The sequence below is a fragment of the Panthera tigris genome, chromosome C1 (genome assembly GCF_018350195.1).
Source record: "Panthera tigris isolate Pti1 chromosome C1, P.tigris_Pti1_mat1.1, whole genome shotgun sequence".
Lineage (NCBI taxonomy): Eukaryota > Metazoa > Chordata > Mammalia > Carnivora > Felidae > Panthera > Panthera tigris.
The window spans coordinates 213,231,391-213,252,687 of NC_056667.1; the positions used below are offsets into that span (position 1 = coordinate 213,231,391).

Consider the following 21,297-nt stretch of genomic DNA (forward strand, 5'->3'; position numbering starts at 1 on the left):
GTCATGTAATGCAAATATGCCCTTTCCTAAGTTCTTTACAAACCTTGTTTTCCCCCTTGTGTGGTGTTTGTCTGTTTGCTGGCTGCATAGAATGTTGCCTGGTAAGCTAGTCCCTGGTTTATTTAACCCCTGGAAATAGTGGACGTGCGAACATCCTTGAGGTGAGCCGCTCAGCAGAGGCGTGCTCGAGACTTTGTCCTGAGGCCGGACACCTAGCAGGTCAGCAGATGTGTGGGTTCTTTGCTCTGGGAGGTCTCAATTGCCGGATCAACTTGACCTTCCGAGATCAGAAAAGTGGGTGGCTGACCTTGGGCTGTAGAGGTTGCTTGTGTCCCTTCTCTTCCTCTCCTGATACTTGTTAACTGTGATGTTGCTGTAGATGCACTTGGGTGTTTCAGACCTGGCATCAAATAATCCCAGAGAAAAACAGTAAATTGTGACAGCGTGGGAGCAGCCACATTTAAGACTTTCTGAAGCGTTCCCATTAGGCTCCTGCCATCCCCATGGCCCTTCAAGACCCACTGCCAGGCTCCTTTCATTTAGATCCCATTATCACCAGGATAGTAATGACCATGGTGCTTGAGCTAATGACTTGGGACTTGGAGCTAGTTTTTCCCTCTCTGCAGTAGCCAGGAGGGAAATGCAGGTACAGCCCTTTCTGCTGCCGAACGTTTCTCTCACAAGCACACCATCCCAACAGCTGAAGGGACATCGCTGGCTGCAGGGTGTGTCCAGCCCAGGAGGAGCTCAGCCCTGGCCTTGAGGTCTTGGGGCTCTGCCTTGGAATTGTTGATTGTGTCTTCGGTCTTTATGCATTGCCAGTCTGTAACCCAGCCACAGACTCCCACCCATCAAGCTCCTTCACTTTTTTAGAAGGTAAAGGTCTGTATTCACTGTAGCATTTCCTTACGTGCTTTAAAAACGTGAACTTTTGGGGCGCCCGGGTGGCTCAGTCCGACTTTGGCTCAGGTCATGATTTCACGGTTTGTGAGTTGGAGTCCTGCGTTGGGCTCTGTGCTAACAACAGCTCAGAGCCTGGAGCCTGCTTCAGATTCTGTGTCTCCTTCTCTTTCTGCCCCTTCCCCGCTTGTGCTCTGTCTCCCTCTGTCTCTCAAAAATAAATAAATGTAGAAATTTTTTTTTTTTTTTAAACGTGAACTTTCATTGCTGTTGTTTCTAATGCCTTGGTTACAAATTGCATGGGTTTTGGTGTCTGCCCCAGCTCATCCTTTCCCATGAGACTTCTTATTTTCATTCTGAATGTGAGGTTTTGCAACTCAAATATTGCATTATATTATAGCAAGACAACTATAATGTTTTACTCCTGCTCAGATTGGTGTGTTACTCACTTTTATTATGTAAACAAACACTCAAAAGTCTTCTCCTAGATACAGACGCCATTATAGAGGCCTGTGGTTCTCGAACATGGGAGGGGAGGGGACCAGGAAGATTTGCCCATAGAGGACATTTGGCAGTTGGAGACACCTCGGGTTGACACGTGGTGGTGGCGGTGGGGTATCTCACGCTACTGGCGTGTCCGGGAATGCCTCTCAACATCCTGCAGCGTTGTAGGGGACGTTAAAGAATTGTTTGGCCAAAAATGTCAGTGGTGCAAGGTTGAAAAACTCTGATGTAGACAAATAGTTCTTTCGTTTTTTAACAGTTTACTTATTTTTTAAATTTACATCCAAGCTAGCATCTAGTGCAACAATGATTTCAGGAGTAGATTCCTTAAACCCCTTACCCATTTAGCCCATGCCCCCTCCCACAACCCCTCCAGCAACCTTCTGTTTGTTTTCCATATTTAAGAGTCTCTTCTGTTTTGTCCCCCTCCCTGTTTTTATATTGTTTTTGCTTCCCTTCCCTTATGTTCATCTGTTTTGTCTCTTAAAGTCCTCATATGAGTGAATTCATATATTTGTCTTTCTCTAATTTCACTTAGCATAGTACCCTCTGGTTCCATCCACATGGTTGCAAATGGCAAGATTTCATTCTTCTTGATTGCTGAATAATACTCCATTGTGTATATATACCACACCTTCTTTATCCATTCATCCATCGATGGACATTTGGGTTCCTTCCATACTTTGGCTATTGTTGATAGTGCTGCTATAAATATGGGGGTGCATGTGCCCCTTTGAAACAGCACACCTGTATCCCTCGGATAAATACCTAGTAGTGCAATGGCTGGGTCGTAGGGTAGTTCTATTTTTAGTTTTTTCAGGAACCTCCATACTGTTTTCCAGATGGCTGCACCAGTTCAGACAAATAGTTCTTTAGGTGTTTTCCTACGAATATTAGTAAATGGTTTTATAAGCAGTACGATTAGTTACACATACTAATTTATAACCTGTTTTTGAAATGTATTATATTATGAACATCTGTGTCCATGAATATGCACTTACGTTGTGCTTTTAAGCCTTGGCTGTGTGGTATTCCCCTGTGTGATCATGGCATGAGTTTTTGGAGATTTAGGTTATTTGTAGTGTTTTGCCGCTGGAAGCACGCTAGGTTTTGTTTGTATTTTGCCTTCTGTGCCTCAGCTGCTTGTTTCCTGCCCACTGTCGGGGTCGGGGGAGGCAGTGTGGGCACCACCTGCACACCTGGGGTGCCCTTTGTTAGTGCCCCCTCCCTCCCCTGCCAGGGCCCACTGCCTCCAGCATCCTGCTCAGGGTGTCCTCCAGTCTGTAAAGTTTTCCACACTTGGAGCACATTTCAAAGCTTAATAAAGAAATAATCCCAAGTGTTTGTCATATTTCTGTTTTAGGTATAACTTTTACTTTTTGCTTCGTCTTGCTTTTTGTTCCTTTTTAAAAATGTACCGTCTGATGGATTACATGTGCTTTTGGCCTCTGGCCCAGTTGGCTTTGCTCCCTACCTGAGCATCCTGTGTTCCCCGGGACTGGTATCCTGAGACGGGTTGGGGGCTTGGGTGGGGCAGGGGGTGTTTGGCTTAGGCTGTGTGCTCTGGGCCCTTGGGCAGGTGGCATAGCTGTGGTTGGGGCCTCCTTTTGACCCCAAAGCTGTCCTGAGACTGGAGAGGAGTGCAGCTTTAGAGAGCAAGTGTCCTGTGAGCAGTTTGTGCTTGGGCTCCTCTCTGGGGGTCTGGCTCTGGTACCAGTTGGGTACCTGGGGGTCTGAACCTGCATCCTGGGGCTGCTTTCACCCAGGCACCTCCAGGAGCTTGTTTGCATGGTGCTATTTTTGTGTTGCGTGTGGCACTCTGTGAGGAAGTCCGTTGTCTACGCACATCCCAGCTGTTTTGAATAGTCCGGGTCTCAGGGGGCTTCAAGGTAGGGATTTGTGTGTGGCGAATCCAGAGTTTTGGGCAGCATCAGAACAGCAGGATGTGAGTAACAGGAAGTGACAGAAATTACCAAATGTGCCAGATACTTATTCTTGGCCACCTTTCCGAGTCCCGCAGGCTGGGGCGCTATATTTAGCACAGTATTTCCAGGTTCCTGATCCTGCCCGGACACTGTTCCTTTGCTCCTCTTTTGGTCAGTGGCTGAACTTTGAGGTGCCGATTTGTTACTCTGGTGCCTCTGGCCTACCACGGTGACCCACGGGGTCTTGTCCGTCCGTCAGTTTTAAAGCTCAAGTTTTGTTCTTGCTGGGCCACTTCAATTCCGACCCAGTTTTGAGCAGTTGGAAAATGTTCTCCAAGAGGGCAGGTAAGAGTCCCAGCTGTTGGGGGGCAGTAGGGCCAGGTGATGCTGTGTGGGAAGGCAGCTGAGAAGTAAGGGTTTAAAACGAAGTAAGAGGGAGGAATTGAAGATTGCTGTAAGCATCCCTAGAGGGTTGATCTTTGTGTTGTATTTCTTAGAAGTGGAAGGCTGGGATTCTTGAAGCCATAGGCGTGGTGATGTGACTTCACCCACATGCTAGAAACCTCTTTGGTCTCCACCTGGTCAGGCAGAAAGCCTGCAGGTCGGGTAGACTTCTCTTTGATGAATTTCCGTTGTCTGAACGTTGTCCCGGGAGAGATTTCACCCCACCATCCCTGAGACAAGTAGTGCGGAGCCTGGGAAATTGTCTGTCCAGGCGGAGTGCTCACTCCTCGTTTGAAGTGCCGTTGACTCCAGTGATTCTCTCCCAGTGCGGTTGGACCGCACTTCGGGCAGCTGCTGACCAGATGCCCACGTGGGCTGCTCGGTGTCCCCCGCGCCCAGCTGTCCGCTGTGACTGCCATCTCGCTGTACGGGCAGCTGGGGAGCCTTGTCCACTCTGACCTGTGCTGGCCTGGGGACAAACCAGCGTCTCCCTGCTGGAGGACAGCAGGTGATGGCCCCAGCTGCCAACGGCAGGAGCATCCTGCTGCGTTCCCCCTAGAATGAGCCCGAGTGACAGGCGCTGACGCCCATTTTGCAGGTTGAGAAGCTGAGGCTTAGGGACAGGTCGTCTGCACCGGGGGCTCTGTGATATTTGTCTGTCTGCTGTGTGGTACCGCCCTCTCTGCTGCGTGCCCGTACCCTCGCTCAGGCTTACTGAGCGGGCTTGTCCTCGAGCAGCAGGACGTGTATCTCCGTGTGCTTTGATAATCCTCGAAAAGGAAGTTTCTAGGGTTTGATATTAGCTTCCGGTGGCTGCCATCCTAAAGATTCACGGAAAGGGGCGTGTCAGAGAGGTGTTTTTGTTGGTCTCTAAAAGCTTCCTTCTCAACAGTCCAACCGGTACCTTCCCCTTCCTCCCTCCATAAACTATCGGCCTTCTTTTCACACACTGAGCCAGTTCTCTAGAATGCAGGAGTCTGTTCTAGGGTGAGAAGCTGGAGGGCAAATCGGGAATAATTGTGCCTGCCGCGGATGGCACAGCAGCCAGCGGAGGCAGCCGGTGCGCAGTGCCCCAGGAGCGCCTGCAGGAGGGCATTACGTCGCTGCGTGATCGTGTGCGAGAACAGCACGGCGTGCTCAGGCGCGCTGACGGTTCTGCGTCAGGGGCAGAATCTGTCCGCAGGCATGCTTTCGGGCCGAGCCGTTCCCTTCTCCGAGGCTAGACCATACGCTAGAAGTACTTAAACTGTGTGCACCGTGCATGTGTATTTTTATATATACACATACAATAAGCGATAAGCTATAAATGTAAGACATACTGTGTAATCTCAAGCTCTGGCTTAGGGGTTTTAGCATAGGTTTGTGCCAAAATGTTTAACCTTTAAAACATTATTAAATATTTCAGGCTTTCAAAAAGTGACACGGTGGACAACTGTGTATACTTCCCAGCCCGAGAACGAGAACGAAACTGTGCGGATAAATTTGAAGTCTTTTATAGTCCGGATCCTACCTACCCATCCCCCTTGCCCTCCCTCCCCAGAGGTCACCCTAGTTCTGAGTTTGGTGTTTATCGTGTGCGTGCTTCTTTATCCTTTTTCTACTCCCATATGTAGGTATAAACAGCATGTAGTATTTGGCCGGGTTTACAGTTGTGAGTAAATGGCATCATGCCGTGTTGTATCTCCTGCAACGTGCCCTTTTTCCCCAGCGTTGCGTTTCCAAGATTTATCTGTGTGGACACGTTTGTCTTCAGTTAAGTGGCTCCAGGTTTAAAATGACTGATTCCTGATTCCTGGAATCAAGTCAGTTTCTGGGGAGTGGGGCACGAACCTCAGGACTTCGGACGGGTACGGCTGTCGTCTGAGGATCATGTGCTCAGTTGTGAGTGTGTGGCTTACGTAGTGGCCCCGTGTGCAGAGCATCCCACACTCGACCTGTGTCTTCCCAGCTTTGGCCGTTACAAACAGCACTGCCATTCGTACACTTGCCTCCCCGGGTGCCCGGGCACGAGTCTCTAGAGCGTGGCTGTAAGGATCGAGCTGTCAGGTGTGAACATCTTCCGCTTGACGAGATATTGTCAGGTTGCTCTCTAAAACTTAATTTTTTAAAAACTCCCACCAGCAGTGGTAACTTACGAGCGGTCTCATTTCTTTTCTTATTGTAGCCAGGCTCACGGCAAGGCGAAGACCCCATGGATGTGGTAAGGCATTGGTCACGGTCAAGATTTTGACCGATAGACACCTCAACCTCAGCGTGTCTGAAATTGAGCCACAGACTGCTCCCCCCACTTCAAGGCCTGTTCACAGCCTCCTCCGTCCCAGGAGGGGAGCTGATCTTGCCAGCTATTCAAGGGGTGCTTGTTGGCTCCTCTTTGTCCTGTACCCTGTCCAGCGTGTCCGGAAACCCTGTTGCCTTCAGGACGCCAGAGTGCAGCCACTCCCCTTCCCTTCTCTCTGGATGGCAGTGCCACGCACCCTCCCCCAAAGGTCCTGACTTCTGCCCGGCCCTGTACATTCAGTTTTCAGTAAAGCTCCCAGAATGCTGCTTTTTAAACCTAAGTCACATGTCAGTCTTCTCAGAAGCTCCACCATTTCCCATTTCACTTGGCGTGAAGGCCAAAGCTCTTGGTGGTTGGTGCCTGCCTGACGCTCCATGGCCAGTTCCTTCTGCAAGTTCATGCCTGGCTCCTCTGCCCCTGTTCACTTTGCTCCAGCCACCAGCTGGACCACCTCTTCCTTTCCACGTCCTTCCAGTCTTTTCCAGTGAGGCCCGTGTTAACCCCGACCTCCTTTGTCTGGTCTTTTTTCGATAGATTTATCACCAGCCACTACTCCCCATGCTGTATAATCTACTATAGTATTTAGTATTCATTTCCTGTCTGCATTTGAATGTAAGCCCCGTGAGAGCAGGGTCTTAGCTGTTTCACCTGTCTGTTCAAGTGAAAGATTGCTTGAATTTGTTTCTGAGAAGAAAGGAAGAACTTGGAGCCCAAACAGGAGGGTGGGGCATGGGAGAGGAGGTTGAAGCTGGCTTGTGGGGGACTGTCAGCAGAAGGACATGTCTAAGTGGGAGCGGGGACCTCGAGGGTCCTGTCTGGTTGGCGGTGGGATCTGTGGGTCTGGAGCTGGGGGAGCGGCTTGTCTTGCGGGGTTTCTGGTTGCTCCCCAAGCGCACCTGCAGTTGGGGTGGGGGCGCTGGGGTCGCCCCGTCCAGGAAGTGCGGTGCTGTGTGTGGTTCTGACATCCTCCTTCCGTGGCTGCAACGAGACACAGCTTCATTGATTTTTCAAGCACTGTCGTGTGTCGAAATGAGTCCTGCCATTTCCGGTGCTCTCTTTTGTGGAGGCTTGAGTTCCAGGCCACGTGTCACAGCCGGATAACCGTGAGCTCTGTGACCTCACATGTGCTTCCCTGCAGTCAGGTATACGGAGAGGACCTGCTTTGGATTTCTTAGAGAATGTGCACTGAAGGTGTGTCCACATACTTCCTTGGCAAGTCAGACGTTTCATGAGTATGCACTACCTACAAATGACTTTAACAAGATAAGATTACACTTTTAATTTATGCCGAGTGAGACCACAGATGCACTTGTCCTTAAAGAAATGCAACATTGTTCTGGAGTTACTCCCTGTTTTCCCCAATTTAAACATATTAGATATTAGAAAATGTTGACTGCGGTTATTTTTAATTAAGCCTTTTATTTTGAGACCATTGTAGATTCACATGGAATTGAAAGCATACAGGGATCCTTTGTGTTCTCTACCCAGTTCCCCAGCGGTAACGTCTTGTGAAACTATAGTACAACATCACAAGCAGGATGTTGACATAGATACCGTCAAGAATGTTTCCATGTCCACAGGGATCCATCTGGTGCCCTTTGATAGCTACACCCACCCTCTTCGTTAACCTGGGGCAACCCCTGTCTGTTCTTCGTTTCGGCAATTTTGTTTTCTCAAAAATGATCTATACACGGGAGAATACGGTATGTAACCTTTTGGGATTGGCTTTTTTCCCACTCAGCATAACTCCCTGGAGTTCCCCCAGGTTGTCGTGTATTTGATAGTTGTTCCTTTTTATTACTGAGTAGTATTCCATGGAAAGGGTGTGTTGTGGTGTGTTTAATCATTTGCCACTAACGGGCATCTGGGTTGTTTCCAGTTTTTGGTGATTGCAAATAAAGCTGCTGTGGACATTCATGGACACGTTTTTTGTGTTGAACACAAGTCTTCATTTTTTGGGGATAAATGCCCAGGAGTGGAATTGCTGGGTCGTATGGCAGCTGCACGTTTGGTTTTTTAAGAAATTGCTACACTGTTTTTGCGGAGTGGCTGTACAATTTTACATGCCCACCAACAGTGTGAGCTGACTTCCCTACATCCTCTCCGGCATTTGGTGTTGTCGCGGTTTCTTATTTGAAGCCATTTAGTGGGTATCTAGTAATAGTGCATTGTGATCTTAATCAGCATTTCCTTCGCGGCTAATGAGGTGGGATACCTTTCTTTGTGCTTATTTGCTTCTGCAGATCTCCTGACAGCCCGGGGTGTGGCCTGCAGGGATGGACATTTCTACTTGGCCTTCTCTGGACACTACCTGGTGGGGTGCTGGAGTGCCTCGCTTTTGCCCCGTGCTGTGGGGGTGGGGGCCACAGTGTTTTCTGTGGTGTTTGACTGGAGTAACGTGGTCATTGGCAACTCTACTGCTGTTGATTTCTGTCCTGTTTGCCCGTTCCTGGTCCCACACCTAGGGAGAAGCAGGCTTTTGATAGGCTTTTTAACTCTTCCTGGCTCATTGCTCTTTCTGGTTGCTGGCTTTCTCAGTCCCGCTCTAGGATGTCTGGGGTCAGCAGAGACCCCACAGAGCTCCACCATGTGTCATTCTGAGGCCCTGGGCCCCTGTCGGCCTGCTTCTCTCCACCCTTCAGAGCCTTTTCATATTTTTTTAAATAGCTAATGTCCAGGGTTTTAGTGGTGCTTAGCCAGAGGAGTAGGAAGAAGTATGTCTAAGGTTCTTCCTGGAAGCAGAAGTCTGCTTGTTACTTTTCTTATTTTTTGGACCCGCAGAGTTGACACAGCGTGTCTGAGCGGCCCTCAGTGCAGGCTGCCTGTCTGCCCCGCCTGCACGTCGTGGCCTTTGGACCGTCTCAGGCCCAGGGCCTGGTGTTAATCAGCGTTCAGGTGGTTTGGTTTGGCCCGTGGTTCCAGCACGGCAGAGTCTGCAGGCTCTTGATCTTTTTGTCATTTAAGCTCGCTTTTATGAACGAGAGGCACATCCAGATAAATCTGTGATTAGAAACTGCTGGACAGAACATGGCTGGTGAGTCAGGGACTGCCCTTGTCATCATCTTGCAGATCTCCTTTCTCCACCCTCTCATTTCAAGCTCTTGGGGAACCTGGTCAAAGAGGGGTGGGCGGGGCAGTGGGCAGATGACTCAGTGAGATGTCCCTGTCGTCCTTGCACTGGTGGCCCAGTCCGGTGCCCCTGCCAAAAAGGAAATGCACTGTGCCAGACCCTGCTTGTTCTGAGAGCCTGGGAAGACCGTTGGTGAGTGCCAGCTCCTCCCCCACCCCAGGCCCTCCGTGCTGGCTTTATTCTATTGCAGTCTTGCCGGGAATCCAGGAGGGACACTGCCCTTGGGTAGAGGTCAGGAGCCAGTCTGCCTGGCGTCCCGGCCCCTGCTTCCTTAGCCGTGGGTCTCAGGGCTTCGGTCTCCTCTCTGGACACCTGCTTTATCAGGCTGTGGAGAAGACAAAGTGTGCAAACACCTGTAAATACGCAGCAGGTTTCCCGAGACTACCGAGTGCCCGGCGTTGGAGCCTGCCACTGGCATGTGACACCCTCTTCGTTGTCCCTGTCATAAGAGCTAGTGTGTGTGTACTTAAGGAGCCGCTTTCTTCCTTTGAGCATTACTTCTTTGTTCTCTGGCATGCCTCCCTTTTCACCTGTATTTCTCAAAGACCATTTGCCCATAGTTTAGGAACCTCCTTGGCTAACTCTCCCCCGGACACCGGGAGACAGTTTTGTCAGGCGGGGGCATCTCAGATTTGTTTGGAGCATCTAGGTATTTCCGCATACCTCCTGGAAGACCATTTGTATGAAAGGATGGAAGCAAAAGTTCTCGTTTCAAGTAAAACTTCTAAGGCTCTATTTTAGAGTCTTTAGCATATATTATAAACCTAAGGCTTTATTTTGTTTTTCATCATGGTAAGTCCACTCTTTTATCCCCATCGCCTATTTCCCCCATCCTTCTAGCCCCCCTCCGCTCTGGCAACCATCAGTTTATTCTCTATAGTTGGGAGAGAAGAGTCTTGTGTCTCTTTTTGCCTTTGCTCACTTGTTTTGTTTCTTTAATTCCACGTATTCCAACAAATCATATGGTATTTGCCTTTCTCTGACTGGCTTATTTTGCTTAGCATAACGTACTCTGCTTCCATCCCTGTTCTTGCCAACGTACTCTGCTTCCATCCCTGTTCTTGCCAACGGCAGGGTTAAGATTTTATTCTTTCCTGTGGCTGAGTGATATTCCATTGTATGTAATTACCACAGCTTCTTGATCCATTTCTTTGTCAATGGAAACAGGGTGTTTCCATGTCTTTGCCATTGTAAATAAGGCTGCAGTAATCATGGGGTGCATGTATCCCTTCGAATTAGAGTTTTCTTATTCTTCCTTCGGGTAAATACCCAGTAGTGTGATTATTGGATCTTAGGGTAATTGTTTTTAACTTTTTGAGGAACCTCCATACTCTTTTCCACGATGGCTGCACCAGTTTACATGCCCACCATCATTGCAGGAGGGTTCCTTTTTCTCCACACCTTCGCCAACGTCTGTTGTTTCTTATAATTTTGATTTTAGCTATTCTGACAGATGTGAGGTGGTATCTCATTGTGATTTTGATTTGCATTTCCCTGATGATGAGTGATGTTGAGCATCTTTTCATGTTTCCAGATCTGTTGTCCATCCGGATGTCTTCTTTGGAGAAATCACTGCTGTCTTCTGACCATTTTTAATTGGATTGTTTGGGGCTGGGTTTGGTGTTGTATCAGTTCCTTATATATTTTGGATATTAACCCTTTATTGAATATGTCATTTGCAAATATCTTTTCCCATTCTGTAGGTTCGTTGTCTTTAGTTTTATTGATTGTTTCCTTTACTGTGCAGAAGCTTTTTATGTTGCTGTAGCTCTAATAGTTTATTTTTGCTTTTGTTTCCCTTGCCACAGGAGGCAAATCAAGAAAAATGTTGCTCTGGCCGATGTCAGAGAAATTACTGCCTGTGCTGTCTTCGAGGATTTTTATGGATCTAATCCGTTTTGAGTTTGTTTTTGTAGATGGTGAAAGGAAGTGGTCCAGTTCCATTCTTTTGCATGTAGCTGCCCAGTTTTCCCATCATTTGTTGAAGAGACTTTTCCCCATTGGATAGTCATTCCTTCTTTGTTGAAGATTAATTGACCACATCACTGTGGATTTATTTCTGTGTTTTCTATTCTTTTCTACTGATCTATGAGTCTGTTTTTGTGCCAGTACCATACCGTTTTGATCATGGCAGCTTTATAATATGACTTGAAGTCTGGAATTGTGGTCTCTCCAGTTCTCTTTTTCTTTGTCAAGATTGCTTTGACTGTTTCAGGTCTTTCATGGTTCTATTCAGATTTTAGCATTACTTTGTTCTAGTTCTGTTAAAAATGCTGTTGGTATTTTGATAGGGATTGCATTAAATGTGTAGATTGCTTTGGGTAGTATAGATGTTTTAACAATATTCTTCCAACCCATAAGCGTGGAATGTCTTTCCATTTCTTTGTTGCATCTTGAATTTCTTTCATCATTGTTTTATAGTTTTCAGAGTACAGGTCTTTCAGCCCTTTGGTTAAGTTTATTCCTGGATAGGTTACTGTCTTTGATGCAATTGTAAATGGGATTATTTTCTTAGTATCACTCTCTGTTGCTTCATTATTAGTGTATAGAAATGCTACGGATTTCTGTATATTGATTTTGTATTCTGTGACTTTACTGAATTCATTTATCAGTTCTGGTAGTTTTTTTTTTGTAGAGTCTTTAGGGTTTTCTGTATATAGTATCATGTCATCTGCAAATAGAGTTTTACTTCCTTACTACTTTGGATGCCTTTTATTCTTTTTGTTGTCTGATTGCTGTGGCTAGGACTTCCAGTACTGTGTTGAATAAAAGTGGTGAGAGTGGATGTCCTTATCTTGTTCCTGATAAGGGGGAAAGCTCTCTGATTTTTTTCACCAGTTGAGCATGGTGTTGGCTGTGGGTTTTTCATATATGGACTTTACTGTGTTGGGGTATGTTCCCTCAAGACCTGCTTTGCAGAGGGTTTTTTTTTTTTATCATGAATGGATGTTGTGCTTTGTCAAATGCTTTTTCTACATCTATTGAAATGATTATATGGTTTTAAGAAAATGTTTATTTATTTATTTGGAAAGAGAGAGAGAGAGGATACGAATGAATCTTCCAAGCAGGCTCTGCACTGTCAGCACAGAGTCTGACGTGGGGCTCGAGCTCATGAACCGTGAGATCGTGACCTGAGCCGAGATCAAGAGTCAGACGCTTAACTGACTGAGCCACCTAGGCGCCCCTGTTTTTTAATTTTTTTTTTAACTTTATGCATAATGAAATTATATGAATATTTATGTTCTTCTGTGCCTGGCTTCTTTCTTTCAGCATGTAAAGTACATTGTATTATTGGGTTAGCAGCAGATGGTTCCTTGTTGTTGTTCTGTCATCGTCCCCTATATTAATACATTACAGTGCATTTACACACTCTACCAGTGTTGGGTGTTTGGGTTGTGTCCATTGTAGGCCTGTTAGCAGTAGTGATGCTATAAATGTTTTTGTGCCTTGAGGAGGAGGATGCGTGTTTGTGTTTCCGATGGGCGCTTGGGTGGAATTGCCGAGCCACGGGGTGTACGAGAGTTCAGCTCTACTGTTTTAGAGAGTAGCTGTGCCCGACTGCCTCCCGCTGGTGCCGAGCAAGTGTTCAGTTCCTCTGCATGCTCACCAACACTCACTTGTGTCCATCTTTTCAGCCCAGCCACTGGGAAAGGTGTTCCGTGCTGGGGTTTTAATGCCCGCTTCCCAGATGACTGACAAAGTTGAATGCATTTTCGTGTGCCTTGTTGGTCATTTGTGAAATAAGCGTTCGAGGCTTTTGTCCATTTTTCTGTTAGTTGGTCTCTTTTCTTATTGATTTTTAAATTCTTTCACCTTCAGGAGACTTGCGCTAAGTGACTAAGGACTCACACCTGTTTATTGCTTTCCTAGCCTGCCTCCGAGGAGTAGGAGAGAGATGCTTCCACTCTTTCCTCTGTGACCTGTGTTCTCTTTCAGCCTCCCTCATCCTTCCAGCGTCAAGGTCTGCGTGTGCTTTCACTCTCCAGCTCGTGGGTTTGCGTGTTGTGGTCTGTCACCTTGCTCTGCGGTATTAACTCTGCCCTGTCCCTTGGTACCAAGCCTGCTCATTCCAGTCATGGGTCCTGGCTCACCGAATCTCTGTGGTGTCACTGATTGGTCCTATCAAGTTCATATATGACCCTGCTTTTAATTCGCATTTATCATTTCAGTTGATTGAGTTACGTGAGCCATTTCTGCGCTTGAAAAACACAGAGCATTTTTGGTCTGTAAAGTCTTATCCTTGGGGATGGTTTTACCTCTTTTTGCACCATTCCTTGATTTTTAAGAGGGATGGTCTTGGCTTCAGTGCAACAGAAGGACAGTTTTAATATTTGTAGGAACGTTTCTTCCCTCCTTCTTCCTGCCCTGCTGAGCTGGATGAGCAGCCGGGAGAGGTCTCATCCAGCACCTGCTTCTCTCCTGGGACCTGTCCTGCCCACTCTGTCTCCAAAGTCAAGGGATTGAATAAGAAGCCCCGTCCAAGACAGCTCTCATTAACAGTCACTCATTTTCCTTTCTCCTGAAGAGGCCCTCCACCCTCACCTCTCTCGTGCATTGGTCCCAGGCTGCTCTTCAGGGAACAAAGAGGGACTGGCGGGAGCCTTTGCCGGGGCGTGTGATACTGCTAGCCGGTGTTCGGGAAGCTTCCCCCATGGCCGGAAGGCCGTTGAGGACCTTGCCAGGGGACCAGGGTGAGGAGGAGCCTTGTGAGGAGATTGACCAGTCTTGCGGGTGGCTAAGAAATAGGGACTCTGTCTCGAAGGTGACAGAATGTGCTGGGAGAGGAGCAGGAGAAGCGGAGAATCTTCTGTGACAAATCTCATGATCTGGGACGCGGGCTGTTGGCACCTGAATGGTCTCAGGAGGGAGGTGTCACATGGTCCTATCAAACAGATAATGCTCCAAGATCAGGCCCTAGAGTCTGAAGCAACGCCGAGAGTGAGTGGCAGGTGCGTGCATGTGAGGACACGCTTCCATGTTCGGATGACCCTGGGGTGTGACACCGTCATTACGGCCCCAGTGTCCAGAGGGGCATGTGGAGGCCTGGCGAGGGGAGTCAGCTGCTTCAGTTACCCAGCTCGTCAGAGCTTCAGACCTGGAGGCGCGTCTTAAAAGCTGTGTGTTGGGCCCTATGGGAGTCCTGTGCATGCTGGTCCCATTCGATCCCATTCGATCCCATTCGATCCCATAACAACCCAGGCCAGGTAACTTTATCATCCCCCTTTTCCAGAATAGAAATGAAGACAGTCTGCCCATTTTTCCTGGCTGCTCAGTGGCTGGGTGGGGTTCAGATCTGAGTCTGTCTGAGGCTTCTTCAAACATGCATAAGTAGGAGTTTTTTTAAAAAGGCTGAAACCAGGTTCTTGGATATTCATCCGTCAGTGTTTACTCCCTGTAAACAGTTACACGGATTGAAGAAGTGAGGTCATCTGTCTTTTGTTTCATTAACTTAAACACAACAGTTTTGTCTATAACTTGCTGTCCAGTGGTGCCCAGTACTCACAAAGCTATTCCATGAAACCTCTCTCCTTTGGCACATGGAAGATGGTTGACCCAAAGATTCGATGACATAGCTGAATTCTGGAATAATGTGGGTACTTCATCTTGTAAAGATTGTCACCGGACTAGCAGAAACAAAACCTGAAATAGAACGGACCTAAAAAATGTCATTGTTCTCTCCTGTAGCTGTCACGTTGTATAATTCTGCATAGAATCCCTGAGTTATAAAAAATATATTCTCTTCTCTAACTGTATTTTACACCGATAAAAATGCTTAAATATTAAAACCCACCCAAGAATGAATGAAAAGAAATGTTTGCTGAGATTTTATAGACGGTTACTGATGAAAATTCCATAAGCACCGACCCCAGGCCATTGGCAGTTGCCAGCACTCCCATGGCCTTCTGTGCAAAGCACCCGCCAGCCCCATTCACACTACCGCTTTGTCTTCAGGGCCTGTGTCAGTGTCTGAAATTGTTTTCTTGTTTCTCTGCCTTTCCCCAGTATAAGTTCTCTGTGAGTGGGAACCTTGCCTGTATAGTCTTAGAATCTCAGGTGTGGAGCAGACACTCGTCATGCACTTGCCCAGCAGGTGCTGGATGTGGGCTCTTCGTGGCACTGTCCAGGTGTAAAGGAGTGTGGCTGTCACCCTCACCCCCACCCTCAGGAGGGCACCCAGCTTCTCTGGTTCTGTTTTCTCTGCCCTCCAGTCTCCCCTCCCCCTCCCCTAGCTTCCCTTCTTTCTACACCCAGTTTGGCCCCTGTGTGTAGTTATCCCTGTCACCTTGGTGACGTGAGAGAATGAACCATGCATTTGTGACCCAGCTCTAATTATCCCCTTCTGTGATTAAGCTTTACAGGTGGTTATAGAAATCACCAAAGAGATAATCTATAAAACACCATTTCTAAGTTTTCTGAGCCAGAAACATGATCATCTTAATAATATAAATTAAAGCTAGAAGATGGGCAGAGATCCAGAAGTTAACATGTTTTATTGGTGCAGCCTTGGGGAAGCAGGCGTTTTCCTAACACTGCTGGTGGGAATGCAGACAGCACAAGCCCTGGGGAGGGATTTCAGCTGCAAAATTACAAATGCGCTTATTCTTTGTGAGGGCAGTTCTGCTTCTAGGAACTTCTCCCCCACATACACTGGGAAGCACAAGAGGTCTGTGCAAAGGCCATTCGTTGCGGCACTGTTTGAGATAGGAAAGGATTTTCAACAACAGAAGATTTCTATTAATAGAGGGGCGCCTGGGTGGCTCAGTTGGTTAAGTGTCCAACTTTGGCTCAGGTCGTGATCTCATGGCTTGTGAGTTCGAGCCCAGAGTCAGGCTCTGTGCTGACAGCTCGGAGCCTGGAGCCTGCTGCTTCCGATTCTGTGTTTCCTTTCTCTCTCTGCCCCTCCCCTACTCACCCTCTGTCTCTCTCAAAAATAAAATAAACATTAAAAAAAAAAAAAAAAAAAGATTCCTGTTAATAGAGACCTGGTTGAATGGACTCTCGTGCTTCTGTCCAGCAAAGCTCCGTGCAGCCCTAAGAAAGAGTAAAGAGATGCTCCATGTTGCTAAGGAGAGGTGGGCAAGATAGATAATTAGATGAAAAAGCAGAGATGGAGAAAAGTGTGTATGATATACTCCTGTTTTAGAAGGGGAATATGAATATATGTATGTGTTTGCATGTGTCTTAAAAATGGAGGGATAAACCATACTCTTATTTACTTTTATAAAGCTGCATATGGGGAAGGGAGGGCCCCAGGGTGGAGGGGACCGAAGGAAAAGCTGGACTTCTGACTACACCTTGTTTTGTGGATTTGACTTTAGAACCATGCAGATATTTTACATCACTGTAAAACAGAAGTACATAAAAAGTTATTTTTCTAAAATTTTGGTATTCACTATCAAATTTTTTCCCCAAAGTATATATCCTATTTAGTTTCTATCATTGCTTGAGGAGAACTCTTTTCTCCCATACTTTTGCCAACACTGGATTACCGTCTTTCAGAACTTTGCCAGTCTGTTGGCAGACTGTTGGCTGTTTTCATTCGTGTTCCCCAATGACTAGAGCAGTTAAGCATCTTTTATTTGTTAGTCCTTTTGTACCTCTTCTCTGAAATGCAAGTTTATAACCTCTTTTTGTAAGAAAGACTCTTCTATTGGTTTGTAAAAACTCTTTATATGTTGTAGATACAGTTTACATTTGTTGATTATCACCATGTTCCTGACCTCATTTCCAGTTAAATTGTTGAGGCCCTTCAGTGTAGTAACTGGTTGTTTTTTTCTCTTGTCACATATCACAAGGTTTTGTACAAGGACATCACGTATGGTGCATTTGAAGTACTCCATTCCTAGAGTAACTTGGACCAATTTCCCTAAACTGGTCACGTGCCGGACCTTAGTTTGTGAGCTCTTTGGAGTGATGGCAACTGTGTTTTCTTTTTTCTTTTTAAACGCTTCCTGTGGCTTATTACCATGTCTGAGTAGCAGGTGGTCGGTGAATGCCCACTTGCTTGATTTTTGGTGAATGTGTACATTGAATTTGATTGTCTTTTTGGTTTGAGATTTTTCTTGATTTTTATGACCCACGATAATCATTTTTATGTTGTGTTCAATTGAGAATCTGAACGAATCGGTCATTTTTCATAAAAATGTACACACACACACATATAACAGAAGGAGATGTGGGGAAGTTTTGCAGCGGTTAGCGTTTGTCCTTTGCTCTCGCTGTACCGCCTGGTTCTTGTTTCGTCCCACAGGTCATCACTCCATGTAGGAAGCTCATCTTATGTGCTGACCACAGGAAAGAGATGGAAGACTGGATTGCAGCGCTGAAGACCGTCCAGAACAGGGAGCACTTTGAGGTTCAGAAAGACAAATGTCCCTCCTTGGGGCCCGCCCCTGAATACTCTGCCGTCCCAGTGTTTCCACGTGTGGACCGAGCAGCCTGGAACTCACTTTCTCGTGTGTTCCTTGTAAAATTTAGGCTTGCTGCTCGCCCTTTTGGCTGAGCCTGCCGTCCTCCCCTCCCCTCCCCTCCCCTCCCCTCCCCTCCCCTCCCCTCCCCTGGATACTTCATTGAGTCCCATTCACGAGTGTCAGAGGGACAGCTTACCTCTGCCGTCTTTATTTTGTTCTTGCAGCCTTCCCAGTACAGCATGGACCATTTCTCAGGGATGCACAACTGGTACGCGTGTTCCCATGCGCGGCCGACCTACTGCAACGTGTGTCGCGAGGCTCTGTCTGGGGTCACGTCGCACGGACTGTCCTGTGAAGGTGCGAATGGCGTGGTGTGCCGTGGGAAGCGTGGCCTGATGTTTGCCTTTATGAAGCCTTAGAAACCTTAGCATGGTCACCACAAATCAGTCCATATAAAGTGATTTCTGGGACTCTGTGCTTACTTATTGTACCTACTGAGGAGTTTGATAAATGATCTTGGGTAGTAACGGACAAAGTGGAAAGAAGGGAAGTGGTAAGGAGACACGAAGAAGAAACATTAAAGGGACACAGGGAAAAGAGGTTAAAAGTCTCTGTCGGCCCTGAGGTGGTTATACCCGCCTTGGGTAAACCAGGTTGTGGATAAACGATGAAACCTGGTCTTCCAGATGCGGAGGGCGGGTTACAGCAGTCGTGCAGGAGCAGGGGGCAGGAGCGGGGGTGGTCGAGCTCTGGTCCGCGGACCAGTTCCCACCTGCTGCCTGTTTTTGTACCACCTGTGGGGTTAAGAATGGTTTGTACATGTTAAGTGGAAAAAATCAAAAGACGACAGTTTTGTGACATAAGGATCTTGTCACATTTAAATTTCGGTGTCTGTACATGGGGCATGGCCCGCGGTGGCCCTCGTGCTGCCGGGCGGGGTTGAGGAGTTGAGGAGTTGGGTCAGAGCCTGTCCTGGGTGCCGGTCTCACTGTGATCAGACTGTGCACGCCCCGGCTGTTCAGTGTACAGCATGGGGAGCGCTCCGTGTTCGGTCCCAGTGGTCCTGGAGGAGCAGGGCAGCCGCCTCCTCCAGCATGGGAAGCACCGTCGCGAGTGGGGCTTGAAGGTCCGGTGTCTGTTCTCTCACAGTGTGCAAATTTAAGGCCCACAAACGGTGTGCTGTGCGTGCAACCAACAACTGCAAGTGGACCACGCTGGCCTCCATCGGGAAGGACATCCTCGAGGATGAGGACGGGGTACGCATGGGGGCCCTGTGCCGGGCTGCCGACCCTGCGCAGACCTCCCCGCCTTGTGCTGGCGCCGGCCAAAAGGAGCCCCGTCCCCAGGCCCGCGCTCGCTTCTCTGGCTCGCAGGCTTTCGTGCGTGTTGGGGGCCCGGCATGGTCCGGCGCGCCCCTGCTCGTGGCCGGCTCCTGCAGGAGACCCCTGCAGGCCCCGCCCCGCCCCCGCTCGTGTTGTGGAGGAGGCCGCGGTTGAGTTTATTTGAGGACATTTTTGCCTGAGGGCTTCCTCGTCTGAGCGCCCACGTCTTTGCGGTTCGCAGATCGCCATGCCGCACCAGTGGCTGGAAGGGAACCTGCCCGTGAGCGCCAAGTGCACGGTGTGCGACAAGACGTGCGGCAGCGTGCTGCGCCTGCAGGACTGGCGCTGTCTCTGGTGCAAGGCCATGGTGAGCGCGTGCAGGCCCCGTGCCCGATCCCATACACGCCCGGATGGGGTCGGCAGCTCAGCCGGTCCTGGAGTGCCCACTCCCGTGGTGGCAGGGACAGTCGCGGGGGATGCGGTGACCCTTGTCATGCGTGGGTTCTTGTTTCAGGTGCACACGTCATGTAAAGAGTCCTTACAGACCAAGTGTCCGCTGGGCCTGTGTAAGGTGTCGGTCATCCCACCCACAGCGCTCAACAGCATCGATTCTGACGGTGGGTGCCTCACACTCTCCTGCCTCACCTGTTTCCTTGGCCTTCTTTCTCCATGCCCTCTCCCCTCTGCCATGCCGGCATTGGTCACACCGGTGATGTGGGGATGTGGTCGGGAAGAGGTCAGGCCGGGCCGCTGTGGGGAGAAGATACGCGCAGAGGTGGTAAACGGAGTCCTGATGGCTGCGGGGCACATGCGGACGGGAGGCGGCGCACTCGTGCTGTCCCATCTGCTGGCTTATCCGGCAGCAGAAGTGGTCAGCGTGCTGTTCCGTACCTGCTCACTGTCCAGATGGGAGATGATGATGTATGCTAGCAGGTGTTGGTAGAAAGGTGGGAAGCTGGGGGAACTAGCTCCTCCAGACTGAGAGCAAGAGGGAAGGACAGTGGTGAGGTGCACGGTCATGTAAACGTAAGGTCAAACCGGATGGGACTCCCGTCCTTCTTCGTGGGGAATGGCGATGTGGAGATCTGTTTATTGCTCTCTTGCTGGTGACTGGACGTGTATGTGTAAGTCACAGGTCTCTTTGGGGTGTCTGCTGCTTTTTATATGATTGACTGTGCTCCCGGAGTCTTTGATGGCCCTCTGATTTTCTCCCCTCCCTTTCCATTCTCATGTCCAGGCTTCTGGAAGGCCACATGCCCTCCGTCCTGCACGAGCCCGTTGTTGGTCTTTGTCAACTCCAAAAGTGGGGATAACCAGGGTGTGAAGTTCCTCAGAAGATTCAAACAGCTGCTGAACCCTGCCCAAGTGTTTGACCTCATGAACGGAGGACCACACCTTGGGTAGGAAGCTTACAAAATCGATCTTTCTTGGAGTTCAAAACAATTTTGAAGATAATGCATGCTTATGAAAAAAACATTCAAAGATACAGGAAAATTTAAACAGGAGATGAAAATAGTCTTTGTTGAACCATCCCCTCCCTAGATTCCATCAGCGGAGGTACACACGCTTAACAGCGAGTACAGCTGCGGGGCTTTCCAGCTTTCAAAAGCGTGTTTCGCTTGCGCAGACGCACTTTTAAGCCGGGTTACCTACCGTTGCCTCCTGTGTACCGCCTGCTCTTTGCGTGTGTCGGCATGGACATGTTTTTATGTCACTGGTTACAGATCTGCGTCGTTCTTTTTAATGGTGCATAGTACTAAGGAGGATATTTTCTCCAGTGAGGCCACAAGGGAGATCCTTTATTTTGGGAGGGCACCAGAGGTCTGTTACCTTACAGGTGCAGTGACGCGTGCAGATATGTGAAGTCCAGTGTATGGGGCAAACTACCGATGCCTTTTATCCGCCAGCTGGAGGTCTGATGGGTGTTCTTTCTACTTGTGCACATTGTACAGTTTGCGGAGAACATTTGCTGCTGTAAATGGTGTCATTTGAATGAACTCTTAGCTTCTGTGCTTGGCGGCGTCAGTTCAAGGTAGCGGCTCTAAGAGGCAGCCTTGCCTGGAAGGGGGATTGTCCAGGAAGTTTGTCGGGGAAAGTAGAACGCGTTCTCTGGTGTGCATTTGCCTCCGAGGCTCCTCGGAGTGTGCTACTTTGCAGCCAGATGTTGCTGGAACAGGAGCCTGGGTGCCTGGCAGAGGAGAGGAACGTGCCCACTGGCCCGTGGGGTCTGGCATGTTGCTTTTGCCCCCTGGCAGCAAGTCTCTGTTGGGGAACAGTCACAAAGGGCAGCTTGCTAGCCTGTGCCCCAGAGGCGGTGCTCCGTGGGTTTCTGCGGATAGACCGATGGACTGAGAGACGCGGGAGCGTGTTCACTATTGGCTTG

General features: G+C 48.5%; 1 protein-coding gene across 7 annotated transcripts in view; it reads left to right on the forward strand.

Moving 5' to 3' along the window:
- Nucleotides 1–21,297, forward strand: part of DGKD (diacylglycerol kinase delta) — a 123,952-nt gene that overhangs the window by 67,324 nt on the left and 35,331 nt on the right. For all 7 annotated transcript variants that reach the window (XM_042995699.1, XM_042995696.1, XM_042995700.1 and 4 more), the window contains 6 exons: nt 17,433–17,537; nt 17,817–17,949; nt 18,742–18,848; nt 19,156–19,281; nt 19,429–19,531; nt 20,152–20,314. In XM_042995699.1, the coding sequence (XP_042851633.1) occupies nt 17,433–17,537; nt 17,817–17,949; nt 18,742–18,848; nt 19,156–19,281; nt 19,429–19,531; nt 20,152–20,314 (737 nt within the window). The remainder of the gene's footprint in view (nt 1–17,432; nt 17,538–17,816; nt 17,950–18,741; nt 18,849–19,155; nt 19,282–19,428; nt 19,532–20,151; nt 20,315–21,297) is intronic.